Here is a 12,012-nt window from a genome sequence, read left to right on the forward strand (position 1 = left end):
ACTGTGCCCATATCGACCTTTTCTTGCCCATCCACACCATTCCCATTTGCCCACATTAGCACTATATCCTTTTATTCCTTGGGCTTTGATCCTTGTGTTTTGTGTTGGAAGATGCTACACACCCCTCTTTACACTCTGTTAAAGCGTAGTATTCACCTCAAGGTGCTGGGCAAGCAGAGTCAACTTTGCAATGACTTCAGCTTCTGATGCTAAACCCTCAAGAATCTGACCCAGCCAGTCCTGAACCAAGGTCTGTGCACAGAAAAGGGATTAGGTAGTATTAACAGTTACAACATTACTGTTGTGTGAAAAATGTGTCCACACTGTTTTGAGGTGATCAGAGCATATATCCCATGATGTGAACTTCGTCTCATTATTGGTCAGGCCACTGGATGGTGCACAATAATGACAGGTGCAAAGAAGAAAGCCAGAGGGAGTGAACTTACTTTCCGAACAGTTACCGCTTCAGCTATGACCCTTTTGATGGCCTGAAGCCACGTGTATGGTCCGTACTTGTGATCCCGATCACAACCTACCGTCAGATGGAAATCACTTTGAAAGTTTGTAGTGGGGAAAGAAGGTGAAAAAGGCGGTCTTTGGAGTGAGGTGGGGCAAGTAGTAAAGATAAACAAAAAGTAATGTTATTGCTCCATTTTCTCTCTCAGCTTCTCCGTAAATCTATCTCTGCTGTTTGCCAGGTACATATTCCTCAGAATTTGGGTGAAATTTCGCCTCAATTAAAATTATAGACCAGTGAGTCTCATGTCCATGGTGGCAAACTATTGGAGAGGATTCTTAGAGACAGGATTTATAAGCATTTGGAGAAGCATGGTCTGGTTAGGGACAGTCAGCATGGCTTTGTGAATCTGAAAAATATTTATTATCACTGACATATGTCGTGAAATCTGCTATTTTGTGGCAGCGGTACAATGCAATACATAAAATGCTATGTTAAAGTGAAAAATGAATATATAAATAGTGCGGAAGAGGAATAGCAAGATGTTCATGGACTGTTCAGAAATCTGACGGCGGAGGGGAAGAAGCTGTTCTTAAAATGTTGAGTGTGGGTTTTCAGGCTCTTGTACCTCCTCCCTGATGTTAGTAATGAGAAGAGGGCATGTTCCAGTTGGTGAGGGACCTTAATGATGGATGACGCTTTCTTGAGACACCGCATTTTGAAGATGTCCTCGATGGTGGGGAGGCTTGTGCCTGCAGCCTCTTTGGACCTTGTGCATTGGAGCCTCATGAGCCTGATTCAGTTTTTCAAGGAGATGACAAAACACATTGATGAAGGTAGAGCGGTGGATGTGGTAGTGTAAGGTGTTAGACAAGTTTCCCTTTGGTAGGCTTATCCAGAAAGTCAGGAGGCCTGAGGTCCAGGGAAACTTGGCTGCATGGATTTGGACTTGGCCACAGAAGGCAGAGGATGGTAGTAAATGGACTGTATTCTGCCTGGAGGTCAGTGACCAGTGGTATTTGCAAGGATCTGTTCTTGGACTCTTTTCCTTGGTGATTTTTATAAGTGACTTTGTTGACGAAGTAGAGGGGTGGGTTTGTAAGTTTTCAGATTTCTAGTGGTGTTGTGGACAATGTGGAAAGTTGTTGTGCATTACAACAGGATACAGATGCAGAGCTGGGCTGAGAAGTGGCAGGTGGAGTTCAATCCAGAAAAGTGTGGAGTGATTTACTCTGGAAGATCGAATGTGAAGGTAGAATGCAAAGTTAATGGCTGGCTTCTTAACAGTGTGGAGGAACAGAGCGATCTTCGATCCAAATCAGTAGATTCCTTAAAGTACCATGCAAGTTGATAGGTTAGTGCAGAAAGCATATGTATGTTGCCCTTCATTAGCTGAGGGATTGAGTAAATAACTGCGAGGTAAAGTGCAGCTCTATACAACTCTGGGTAGACCACACTTGGAGTATTGTGTTCAGTTCTGGTGGCCTCGTTATAGGAATGAAGCTGTGGAAGTTTGAGACAGAGTGCAGAGGAGATTTACCAGGATGTTGTTTAGCTTAGAGAGTGTGTCTTACGAAGAAAGGTTGTGTGAGTTAGGGCTTTTCTCTTTGGAGCAAAGGAGGGTGAGAGGCAATTTGATAGAGGTGTACAAGATGATAAGTGCATAGTGAACAGCCAGCACCTTCTTCCCAGGGTGGCAATGGCCAATACCAGAGGATATCCATTTAAGGTTAGTAGAGGAACGTTTAGAGGAGATGTCCGAGGTAGGTTTTTTACACAAAGGGTGGTAGGTGCCTGGAATGCAGTGCCAGGGGGTGATACAATAAGGACATTTAACTCTTAAGTTGAAGGCACATGGATGTAAGAAAAATGGAGTAGGGAAGGGTTAGATTGACCATGGAGTAGGTTTATATCAGTCAGCACAACATCATGTCTATGTTTCATGTTCAATTTTTTTATTGGATTTATTGTTGTTTGCCCAATATTTATGGCCTTTATTTTTGGTCTTTTACAGACAGAAATATCTGTGTGCCCACCCTACTGAAACCAATAAATAATATAACACTTCTACTAGATCACCCCTCAGCCTTCTCTTTCCAAGAGAAGAGAAACCCACCCTGTACTCACATCCTTGGTAGACATAACCCCTCGGCCCTGGGATAATACTTATGAATGGAGCTGCTTCCAACTAGAAGCCCTCTAATGTCTTGGTTTCTTTGCAGGGATTGGTTGGCAGCCTGCACAGTGGCAAATCCGCCCTCGTCCATCGCTATCTGACTGGCACTTATATCCAGGATGAGTCTCCGGAAGGTCAGTGCCCTAATTTTTCTGAGTTCTTTGGCATTCTCGGCCTTTTAGACGCCACTCTCAAAATGAGCTAATAGTGGGTGTGTTGTGACTGTCAGAAAAAAAGCTGTTACCTTGAACTTCTTAAGATTTTGTATTTTTAAATGTGTTTACATTGTTCAATACCATATGGGTCAAAATTTGTGGAAGAAACTACAACATCTACAGAAAGGAGATAAATATTATATTGGCCCAAATCTTTCACTGCTCTTCCTTGGAGCAGGTCCCCAGGCACGTCTCCCACTGGCTGGATCCCAGCTAATCCCATTCTTTAGTGGGAGGGTGAGCAGCCAGAGGTTGTGGCCTTAGTACCAATGACATGGGTCAGAAGAGTGACGCGGTTTGGCAAAGTGAGTACAGGGAGTTAGGTGCTAAGTTAAAGGACAAGGCCCCCAGGGTTGTGATCTGAGGATTGCTACCCGTGCCACATGCTGGTGAGGCCAGAAATGGGAAGATCATACAGTTTAATATATGTTTAAGGAGATGGAGCAGGAGGGAGGGCTTCAGATTTTTGGATCATTGGGCTTTCTTGCAGGGAAGGTAGAACCTGTACAGAAGAGATGGTTTGCACCTGAACTGGAGGGGGGACTAATAGCCTTGAGGGAAGGTTTTCTAGTGCTGCACCAGGGGTTTAAACTAGAGTTGCAGCAGGATGGGAACCAGAGCACCAGAGCAGATAGTGGAATGGTTGCGAGAAGAGATATTAATTACTCCTTAACTCCTTAACACATTAACTGTTTATTCATTGCCATAGATACTGCCTGACCTGGCTGAGTTCCTCAGCATTTTACATGTGGTGCTCAAAATTCCCAGCATCTGCAGAATCTCCTGTGCCTATGCTGCCTAAATAAATGGAATGGTCTATTGCTATTGATGACTTGTAGCTGAGACTACTTAAGGAGTTGGGGGGGGGCTGTGTAAATCATGGTGTCACATCCAGTGCCCCCATGGATTTAGTTGTGCTCACGATATTCCCCAGGGCAAGTACCCAATTGTTAGGGAGGGAAAGAAATGCAGAGCTATTAAAGCGTGCCTCCCAATGTCCGTGCATCGATGAGGAAATTCACCAGCTGAGTCTGTCACCCAGGAACGGTATCTTCACACAATGGAGGTCTCTTTTATGCGAATGTTCACTGGATATAAATCTCCTAAGTGTACTTTGTGGAAGAGTTAGCCTAATGTGGAGCTGGCTGCCTTCCAGTGTGGCACCACCCTTGGGGGCTTTGCCAGGCAGCCTTGGTGGTGCCACTAATTTGGGCATCAACCATAAAGCAAATGTGTGCTCCCCATTGCAAATTTAACATGAAAGTGCACACATGCAGAGTATTAGTAATCTATTAAATTTTAATTACTTCAATATTTCTAACCTGGAGGCCTTGAGGGAATGATACATTCAGAAGAAAGATCCATTATTGTGGTTGAAATATGAGCTCATGCCAATTGAGGCCAATTAACAGCACAATGGCCTCACAAAGAATATTTTGAGACTAATTGATTAAGCATTAAGCTTGATTAGCTGTTGGCCATTATTAACAAGTTGCCACTTCACTTGCCCAAGTGCAACAACCCTGATTCAGACAACATTTCTCTGTGCCTTTAGCAAGATTTAGAAATTTATAGCTCAGTAACAGACCCTTCAGGCCCAATGCCACGCAATCACACCCATGTGCTGTTAGGTTTTAATCCCTTGATTCAAATGGACTCAGCTCTGGTGAGCAAAGTGGCCCTGAATCTCCCTCAGCCACAGAGTGGCAGTAATCTGGGATGTCCTCTGTTCGGTCCTGTTTGAAGACATTTCAGCCTTGACAACCCTCCCCCACTCTGCACCACCCTCATCCCCTCTACCGATGGGCCACTCCACAATGTCTTAATCCCTTCAACCTGTGGTTAGGGAGAGGCTAGAAATGGGCAAGGGCTATGAATTTATTGACTCCACATTACAAATCACTTAGACCATATCATTCGCTGAAATGGAAGAGACCAAATAAACACTTTTCAGGACACAATGAATTCGGTTGCCAGCTCTTTGAGAATGTCCCACAGTCTTGAGAAATGAAAGATTAATCTCTTGGGCCTCCAAGCAGGAAATCATCAGAATGTCAAAAAAGGACTGTTTCCTTTCCAGTTTCTTTGACAAGTTTTCTTTAAAAGCTGGTATAGAGTCTGACTGCCAGGAGGTAGGAAGGGAGGGAAATGAAAGTTTCAGGAGTTGTCAACTTTGATTTGAGCCTGCTGAATATGTTGATAGAAGGGCAGATTTCTATAGAATCTTTTTGGGCCCTTCAGGACATTGCCAAGTGTTTGACAAAACAGAGTACTTTTGAAATGCAGCCCCTATTGCAAAGTAGGAAAGACAGCAGCTTGTTCATGCCCAGCAAGCTCCCACAAACAGTCTGTAACCCGAAATGAGCACCATCGATAATTTTCCTGTTCTTCTTTGAAATATTGTCAGCGAATGCAGCTTTGTATAATGCCTCTTCTCAAGGAGAGCACCATAGGCAGGGCAGTGCTCCCTCCCTCTGACATTAGTACTCCAATAGCATTGTCCCTCTGACAGTGTGGGAGCACCGGCCATAAGCACCAACTCACACCACACTCCCCCCCGCCGAAAATGTGGTACTCCCACAGCACTATCCCTCCAACAGTGCGGTGCTTCCTCAGCACCATCCCTCTGAGGCACTGCCACTTCAACATTGAAACACACCCATAGCACTTAAATGCTTAATTATTTTTAAATAATTTGCTTCTAGAAGTATTTCTGAATGTCATTGATAGCTTTGACAGCTGGAAAGCCATGGCTGGAGATGATCCCCTCTCAACGTTGTCTAGTGGAGGGGGTGGGGTAGAGCTTATGTGGAGATTAGAGTCATAGAGCACTACAGCACAGAAACAGGCCCTTCTAGTCTATGAAAACTATTATTCTTACTTTCAATGACCTGCACCCAGACAGTGGAAAAAGCCTGCTTACATTTACCCTATCTACCCTCCTCATAATTCTGTTAACTTCTATGAAATCTCCCCTCATTCCCCTAAATTCTAAGGAATAAATATTGTGTTATGTAACTATGTATTATTTATCTTATAACTCAGATCCTCAAGTCCTGGCAACATCCTTGGAAATTTTCTCTGCACTCTTTCAACCTTACTAATTTTTCTTGTAGATAGGTGACCAGAACTGCACACAAAACTCCAGATTAGGTAACATCCCAATTCCTGTACTCCATACATTGATGAAGGCCAATGTGCCAAAAGCCTATGACCCTATCTGTCAGTGACACCACTTTCAAGGAATTATGGATCTGTATTCCCAGGCCCCTCTGTTCTACCGCACTTCCTAGTGTCTTATCCTGGTTTGTCTTCTCAGAGTGCAACACATCACACTTAGCTTCATTAATTCCATCTGCCATTCTTCAACCCATTTTTCCAGCTGGTCCAGATCCTGCTGCAATCTTTGATAGTCTTCCTTACTGTCCACAATGCCCACAGTCTTGGTATCATTCACAAATTTGCTGATCCAATTAACCACATTAACCTCTAGATCATTAATATAGATGATAAATGGCAACAGACCCAGCACTGATCCTTGTGACACTCCACTAATCACAGGTCTCTAGTCAGAGAAGCAACCATCTACTACCACTCTCTGGCTTCTCTCATGAATCCAATTTACTACCTCATCTTTAATGCCAAACGACTTGACCTCTTGTCTAACCTCCCATGTCCAAAGCCTTGCTAAAGTCCACGTAGACAACATGGCTTTACTTCATCAACTTTCCTGGTAAATTCCTCAAAAAACTTTATAGATTGGTCAGACACAACCTACCACACACAAAGCCATATGGGGTAGAGTTTGTCAAATGTGCCCTTAATGTGGAGGAGCAGAGGGATCTGGAGGTACATGTCCACAGATCCCTGAAAGTTGCCTCACAGGTGGATAGAGTAGTTAAGAAAGCTTATGGGGTGTTAGCTTTCATAAGTCGAGGGATAGAGTTTAAGAGTCGTGATGTAATGATGCAGCTCTATAAAACTCTGGTAAGGCCACACTTGGAGTACTGTGTCCATTTCTGGTTGCCTCACTATAGGAAAGATGTGGAAGCATTGGAAAGGGTACAGAGGAGATTTACCAGGATGCTGCCTGGTTTAGAGAGTATGCATTATGATCAGAGATTAAGGGAGCTAGGGCTTTACTCTTTGGAGAGGAGGATGATGAGAGCAGACATGATAGAGGTGTACAAGATAATAAGAGGAATAGATAGAGTGGATAGCCAGCACCTCTTCCCCAGGGCACCACTGCTCAATACAAGAGGACATGGCTTTAGGTAAGGGGTGGGAAGTTCAAGGGGGATATTAGAGGAAGCTTTTTCACTCAGAGAGTGGTTGGTGCGTGGAATACACTGCCTGAGTCAGTGGTGGACGCAGATACACGAGTGAAGGTTAAGAGACTACTAGATAGATATATGGAGGAATTTAAGGTGGGGGTTATATGGGAGGCAGGGTTTGAGGGTCAGCACAACATTGGGGGCCAAAGGGCCTGTACTGTGCTGTACTATTCTATGTTCTTATGTTAACTATCCCTAATCAGTACCTGTCTAAACAAATACTTACAGTGGCATGCAAAAGTTTGGGCACCCCGCTCAAATTTTCTGTTACTGTGAAAGCTAAGCGAATAAAAGATGGCCTGATTTCCAAAAGGCATAAAGTTAAAGATGACACATTTCTTACAGCAAGATTACTTTTTTATTTCCATCTTTTACAGTTTCAAAATAACAAAAAAGGAAAAGGGCCCGAAGCAAAAGTTTGGGCACCCTGCATTGTCAGTACTTAGTAACACCCCCTTTGGCAAGTATCACAGCTTGTAAACGCTTTCTGTCGCCAGCTAAGAGTCTTCCAATTCTTGTTTGGGGGATTTTCGCCCATTCTTCCTTGCAAAAGGCTTCTAGTTCTGTGAGATTCTTGGGCCATCTTGCATGCACTGCTCTTTTGAGGTCTATCCACAGATTCTCGATGATGTTTAGGTCGGGGGGCTGTGAGGGCCATGGCAAAACCTTCAGCTTGCACCTCTTGAGGTAGTCCATTGTGGATTTTGAGGTGTGTTTAGGATCATTATCCTGTTGTAGAAGCCATCCTCTTTTCATCTTCAGTTTTTTTACAGACGGCGTGATACTTGCTTCCAGAATTTGCTGGTATTTAATTGAATTTATTCTTCCCTCTACCAGTGAAATGTTCCTCGTGCCACTGGCTGCAACACAAGCCCAAAGCATGATCGATCCACCCCCGTGCTTAACAGTTGGAGAGGTGTTCTTGTTATGAAATTCTGCACCCTTTTTTCTCCAAACATACCTTTGCTCACTGTGGCCAAGAAGTTCTATTTTAACTTTATCAGTCCACAGGACTTGTTTCCAAAATGCATCAGGCTTGTTTAGATGTTCCTTTGCAAACTTCTGACGCTGAATTTTGTGGTGAGGATGCAGGAAAGGTTTTCTTCTGATGACTCTTCCATGAAGGTCATATTTGTGCAGGTGTTGCTGCACAGTAGAACAGTGCACCACCACTCCAGAGTCTGCTAAATCTTCCTGAAGGTCTTTTGCAGTCAAACAGGGGTTTTGATTTGCTTTTCTAGCAATCCTACAAGCAGTTCTCTCCAAAAGTTTTCTTGGTCTTCCAGACCTCAACTTGAATTCCATCGTTCCTGTTAAATGCCTTTTCTTAATTACATTACGAACTGAGGAAACAGCTACTTGAAAACACTTTGCTATCTTCTTATAGCCTTCTCCTGCTTTGTGGGCATCATTTACTTTAATTTTCAGAGTGCTAGGCAGCTGCTTAGAGGAGCCCATGGCTGCTGATTGTTGAGACAAAGTTTGAGGAGTCAGGGTATTTAGAAAGCTTTGAAATTTGGATAACCTGGCCTTTCCTAACGATGACTGTGAACAAGCCATAGCCCTAACAAGCCAATTAAGATCTGAGACCTTGGTAAAAGTTATCTGAGAGCTCAAATCTTCTTGGGTGCCCAAACTTTTGCATAATGCTCCTTTCCTTTCTTTCACTCTAAAATTGTACAAAACAAAAATAATACACTAATCTTGCTTAAAATGTTGAAAAGAATGTTTCATCTTTAACTTTGTGACTTTTGGAGATCAGTTCATCTTCTACTCACTTAACCATTCACAGTAACAGAAATTTTGACCAGGGGTGCCCAAACTTTTGCATGCCACTGTACATATCTGGTCCCTTATAGTGGCTCTCAATACTTTACCCACTACTGAGGTCAGGCTTACCGGCCTATAATTCCTTTGCTTATTCTTAGAGCCTTTCTTAAACAATGGAACCACATTAGCTATCCTCCAATCCTCCAGCACCTCACCCATGGCTAAAAATGTTTTTAAATATCTTTGCTAGGGCCCATAAAATTTCTGCGCTAGCCTCCCACAAAGCCGGAGGGAACACCTTGTCAGATCCTGTGGATTTATCCACCTGAAACTTCATCAAGATAACAAACACTTCCTCCTTGGTAATCCGCATATGGTCCATAACCTCACTGCTGTTTTGCTTTGCTTTGATAGACACTGTGTCCATCTCCTGACTAAATACAGATGCAAAAAATCCATTTAAGATCTCCCTCATCTTCTTCAGCTCCATGCATAGATGACCAACTCTGATCTTAAAGAGAACCAATTTTGCCCTTTGCTATTCTTTTGTTCTTTTTTGTTTCTTTTTTGGCGTGTGCCTGCATGCGTGCGAGTCTGTGCATGTGCGTCTGCGTGTCTGTGATGATATCTTTTTCATGGCTTTTTACAAGGCGCAGAACGAGAGAGAGAGGGAGAGACTGTGTGACACACCTCTCCTCACACAGACATTTTCACAGTATTTTTCCTTTTATTTTACGAGGTGAAGTTGTGATCTCGACACTCAACCCGGCACGGGTGGAAAGTGTACTTGGGAGTGGACCCGACTGGTTTCGAACCTGGGAACCTCCGCTCCCGGGTCCGGCGCCGATGTCGTTGTGCCACCAGCCGGCCCTGTTCTTTTGTTCTTAATATACGTATCTGCAGAAGCCTTTGGGATCCTTCTTCACCTTGTCTGCGAGAGCAACCTAATGCATTCTTTTACCGCCCCCCCCCCGATTTCTTCTTACGTGTTCTATTGTACTTCTCATACTCCTCAGTTACCTAATTTGTTCTTTGCTATCTATACCTGCTGCACACCTCCTTCTCTTAACCAGGCTTGAAAACCAAGGCTCCCTAAACCTTGTCCCACCACTAAGCACATCTTTCCCTCCCCCGCTCTCTCTGCATTCTGCAGGGATCGCTCCCTACACAACTCCCTTGTCCATTCGTCCCCCCCATCCCTCCCCACTGATCTCCCTCCTGGCACTTATCCGTGTAAGCGGAACAAGTGCTACACATGCCCTTACACTTCCTCCCTTACCACCATTCAGAGCCCCAAACAGTCCTTCCAGGTGAGGCATCACTTCACCTGTGAGTCGGCTGGGGTGATATACTGCGCCCGGTGCTCCCGATGTGGCCTTCTATATATTGGCGAGACCCGACGCAGACTGGGAGACCGCTTTGCTGAACACCTACGCTCTGTCCGCCAGAGAAAGCAGGATCTCCCAGTGGCCACACATTTTAATTCCACATGCCATTCCCATTCTGACATGTCTATCCACGGCCTCCTCTACTGTAAAGATGAAGCCACACTCAGGTTGGGGGAACAACACCTTATATTCCGTCTGGGTAGCCTCCAACCTGATGGTATGAACATCGACTTCTCTAACTTCCGCTAATGCCCCACCTCCCCCTCGTACCCCATCCATTATTTATTTTTATACACATTCTTTCTCTCACTCTCCTTTTTCTCCCTCTGTCCCTCTGACTATACCCCTTGCCCATCCTCTGGGTTCCCCCCCCCCTTGTCTTTCTCCCTGGACCTCCTATCCCATGATCCTCTCGTATCCCTTTGCCTATCACCTGTCCAGCTCTTGGCTCCATCCCTCCCCCTCCTGTCTTCTCCTATCATTTTGGATCTCCCCCTCCCCCTCCCACTTTCAAATCTCTTACTAACTCTTCCTTCAGATAGTCCTGAGGCCTGAAACGTCGACTGTACCTCTTCCTAGAGATGCTGCCTGGCCTGCTGCGTTCACCAGCAACTTTGATGTGTGTTGCTTGAATTTCCAGCATCTGCAGATTTCCTGTTGTTTTGCCTAAACCTGCTATTTTGCCTTTATTCTAAGGACACAAGGAAATAGTTATCACTGTGAAAGATAGTGTAAGCAGAAACTTGTATCTTATTAAACAGTACTTGGGAGTGTATTTGAAGAGCCATAACCTGCACGTACACAAAGCTGGTGCTGGAAGGTGGCATTTAGATAACTGGTACAACATGATATGCTCAGCAGCCTCTGGCTGTATTATAAGCTTTCTATCATTCTAAAGCACTTTTAATGTGGCAAAAAATGTCCCAAGACATTTCAGAGAAGCTTTAAACAACCAAAAAACAAAATTGGTGTTTAATTTTGCCATGGGTTTTTCACACTGTCATTCCCAGGGCAGGCTCACATTGTCACAAATGGTCCATAATGGAATGTGGAGAAATTCGCAGCATTTGTTTCTGGTTCCTGCTGCTGCCTAGCTGATTCCCTGCACGGATGTGGAACTGTCTAAATAAACTCTTGACCTAAGATGCCAGCAGCAACCTACACATTTTTTACTTTAGTTAAAGAAGCTTTTTTTCCTCAGTCCCATTTCCAGGGGTTTGCAGTAACCAGATAAATCAAATTGGGTTTACATTACCTGGGATTCTAGAATTTGAATCCTGTGTTTTAGGAAGTTGATTCTGGGCATGTGGTGAACACTAGCTTGTTTATTGACCTGTCTACATAATTGAGAAAGAGTTTGAACAGTTGCAAAATTGCAAATGCATTCATTGTGTTCTCGCTTATGCTGTCACTGCCTAATTATAAGTGTGTCTCTCTGGTACAGTTTGCCACAGAACCAGATGACTCAGACTTCACCCTTGACTTGTATCAAGTTACCAACAGTGCAGTAAATGGTTCCATCTCCCATCAACCCCTCCTCATCTGGTTTTACCTATCGCCTGCCTCACCCCCTCCCTCTCATCTTTTTATACTGGGTAACTCCCTTCCACACGCTCAGTCCTGATGCAGAGCCTTGACCCAAAATATCGATTATCACTTTGCCTCCACAGCT

The 12,012-nt window shown here is 44.2% G+C and overlaps 1 protein-coding gene across 5 annotated transcripts in view; it reads left to right on the plus strand.

Moving 5' to 3' along the window:
- The window catches only part of LOC134340160 (arf-GAP with GTPase, ANK repeat and PH domain-containing protein 1-like), a 185,663-nt gene that overhangs the window by 86,082 nt on the left and 87,569 nt on the right, over positions 1-12,012 (plus strand). For all 5 annotated transcript variants that reach the window (XM_063037073.1, XM_063037074.1, XM_063037069.1 and 2 more), the window contains exon 3: positions 2,680-2,767. In XM_063037073.1, the coding sequence (XP_062893143.1) occupies positions 2,680-2,767 (88 nt within the window). The remainder of the gene's footprint in view (positions 1-2,679; positions 2,768-12,012) is intronic.

The sequence above is a fragment of the Mobula hypostoma genome, chromosome X1, assembly GCF_963921235.1.
Source record: "Mobula hypostoma chromosome X1, sMobHyp1.1, whole genome shotgun sequence".
Taxonomy (NCBI): domain Eukaryota; kingdom Metazoa; phylum Chordata; class Chondrichthyes; order Myliobatiformes; family Myliobatidae; genus Mobula; species Mobula hypostoma.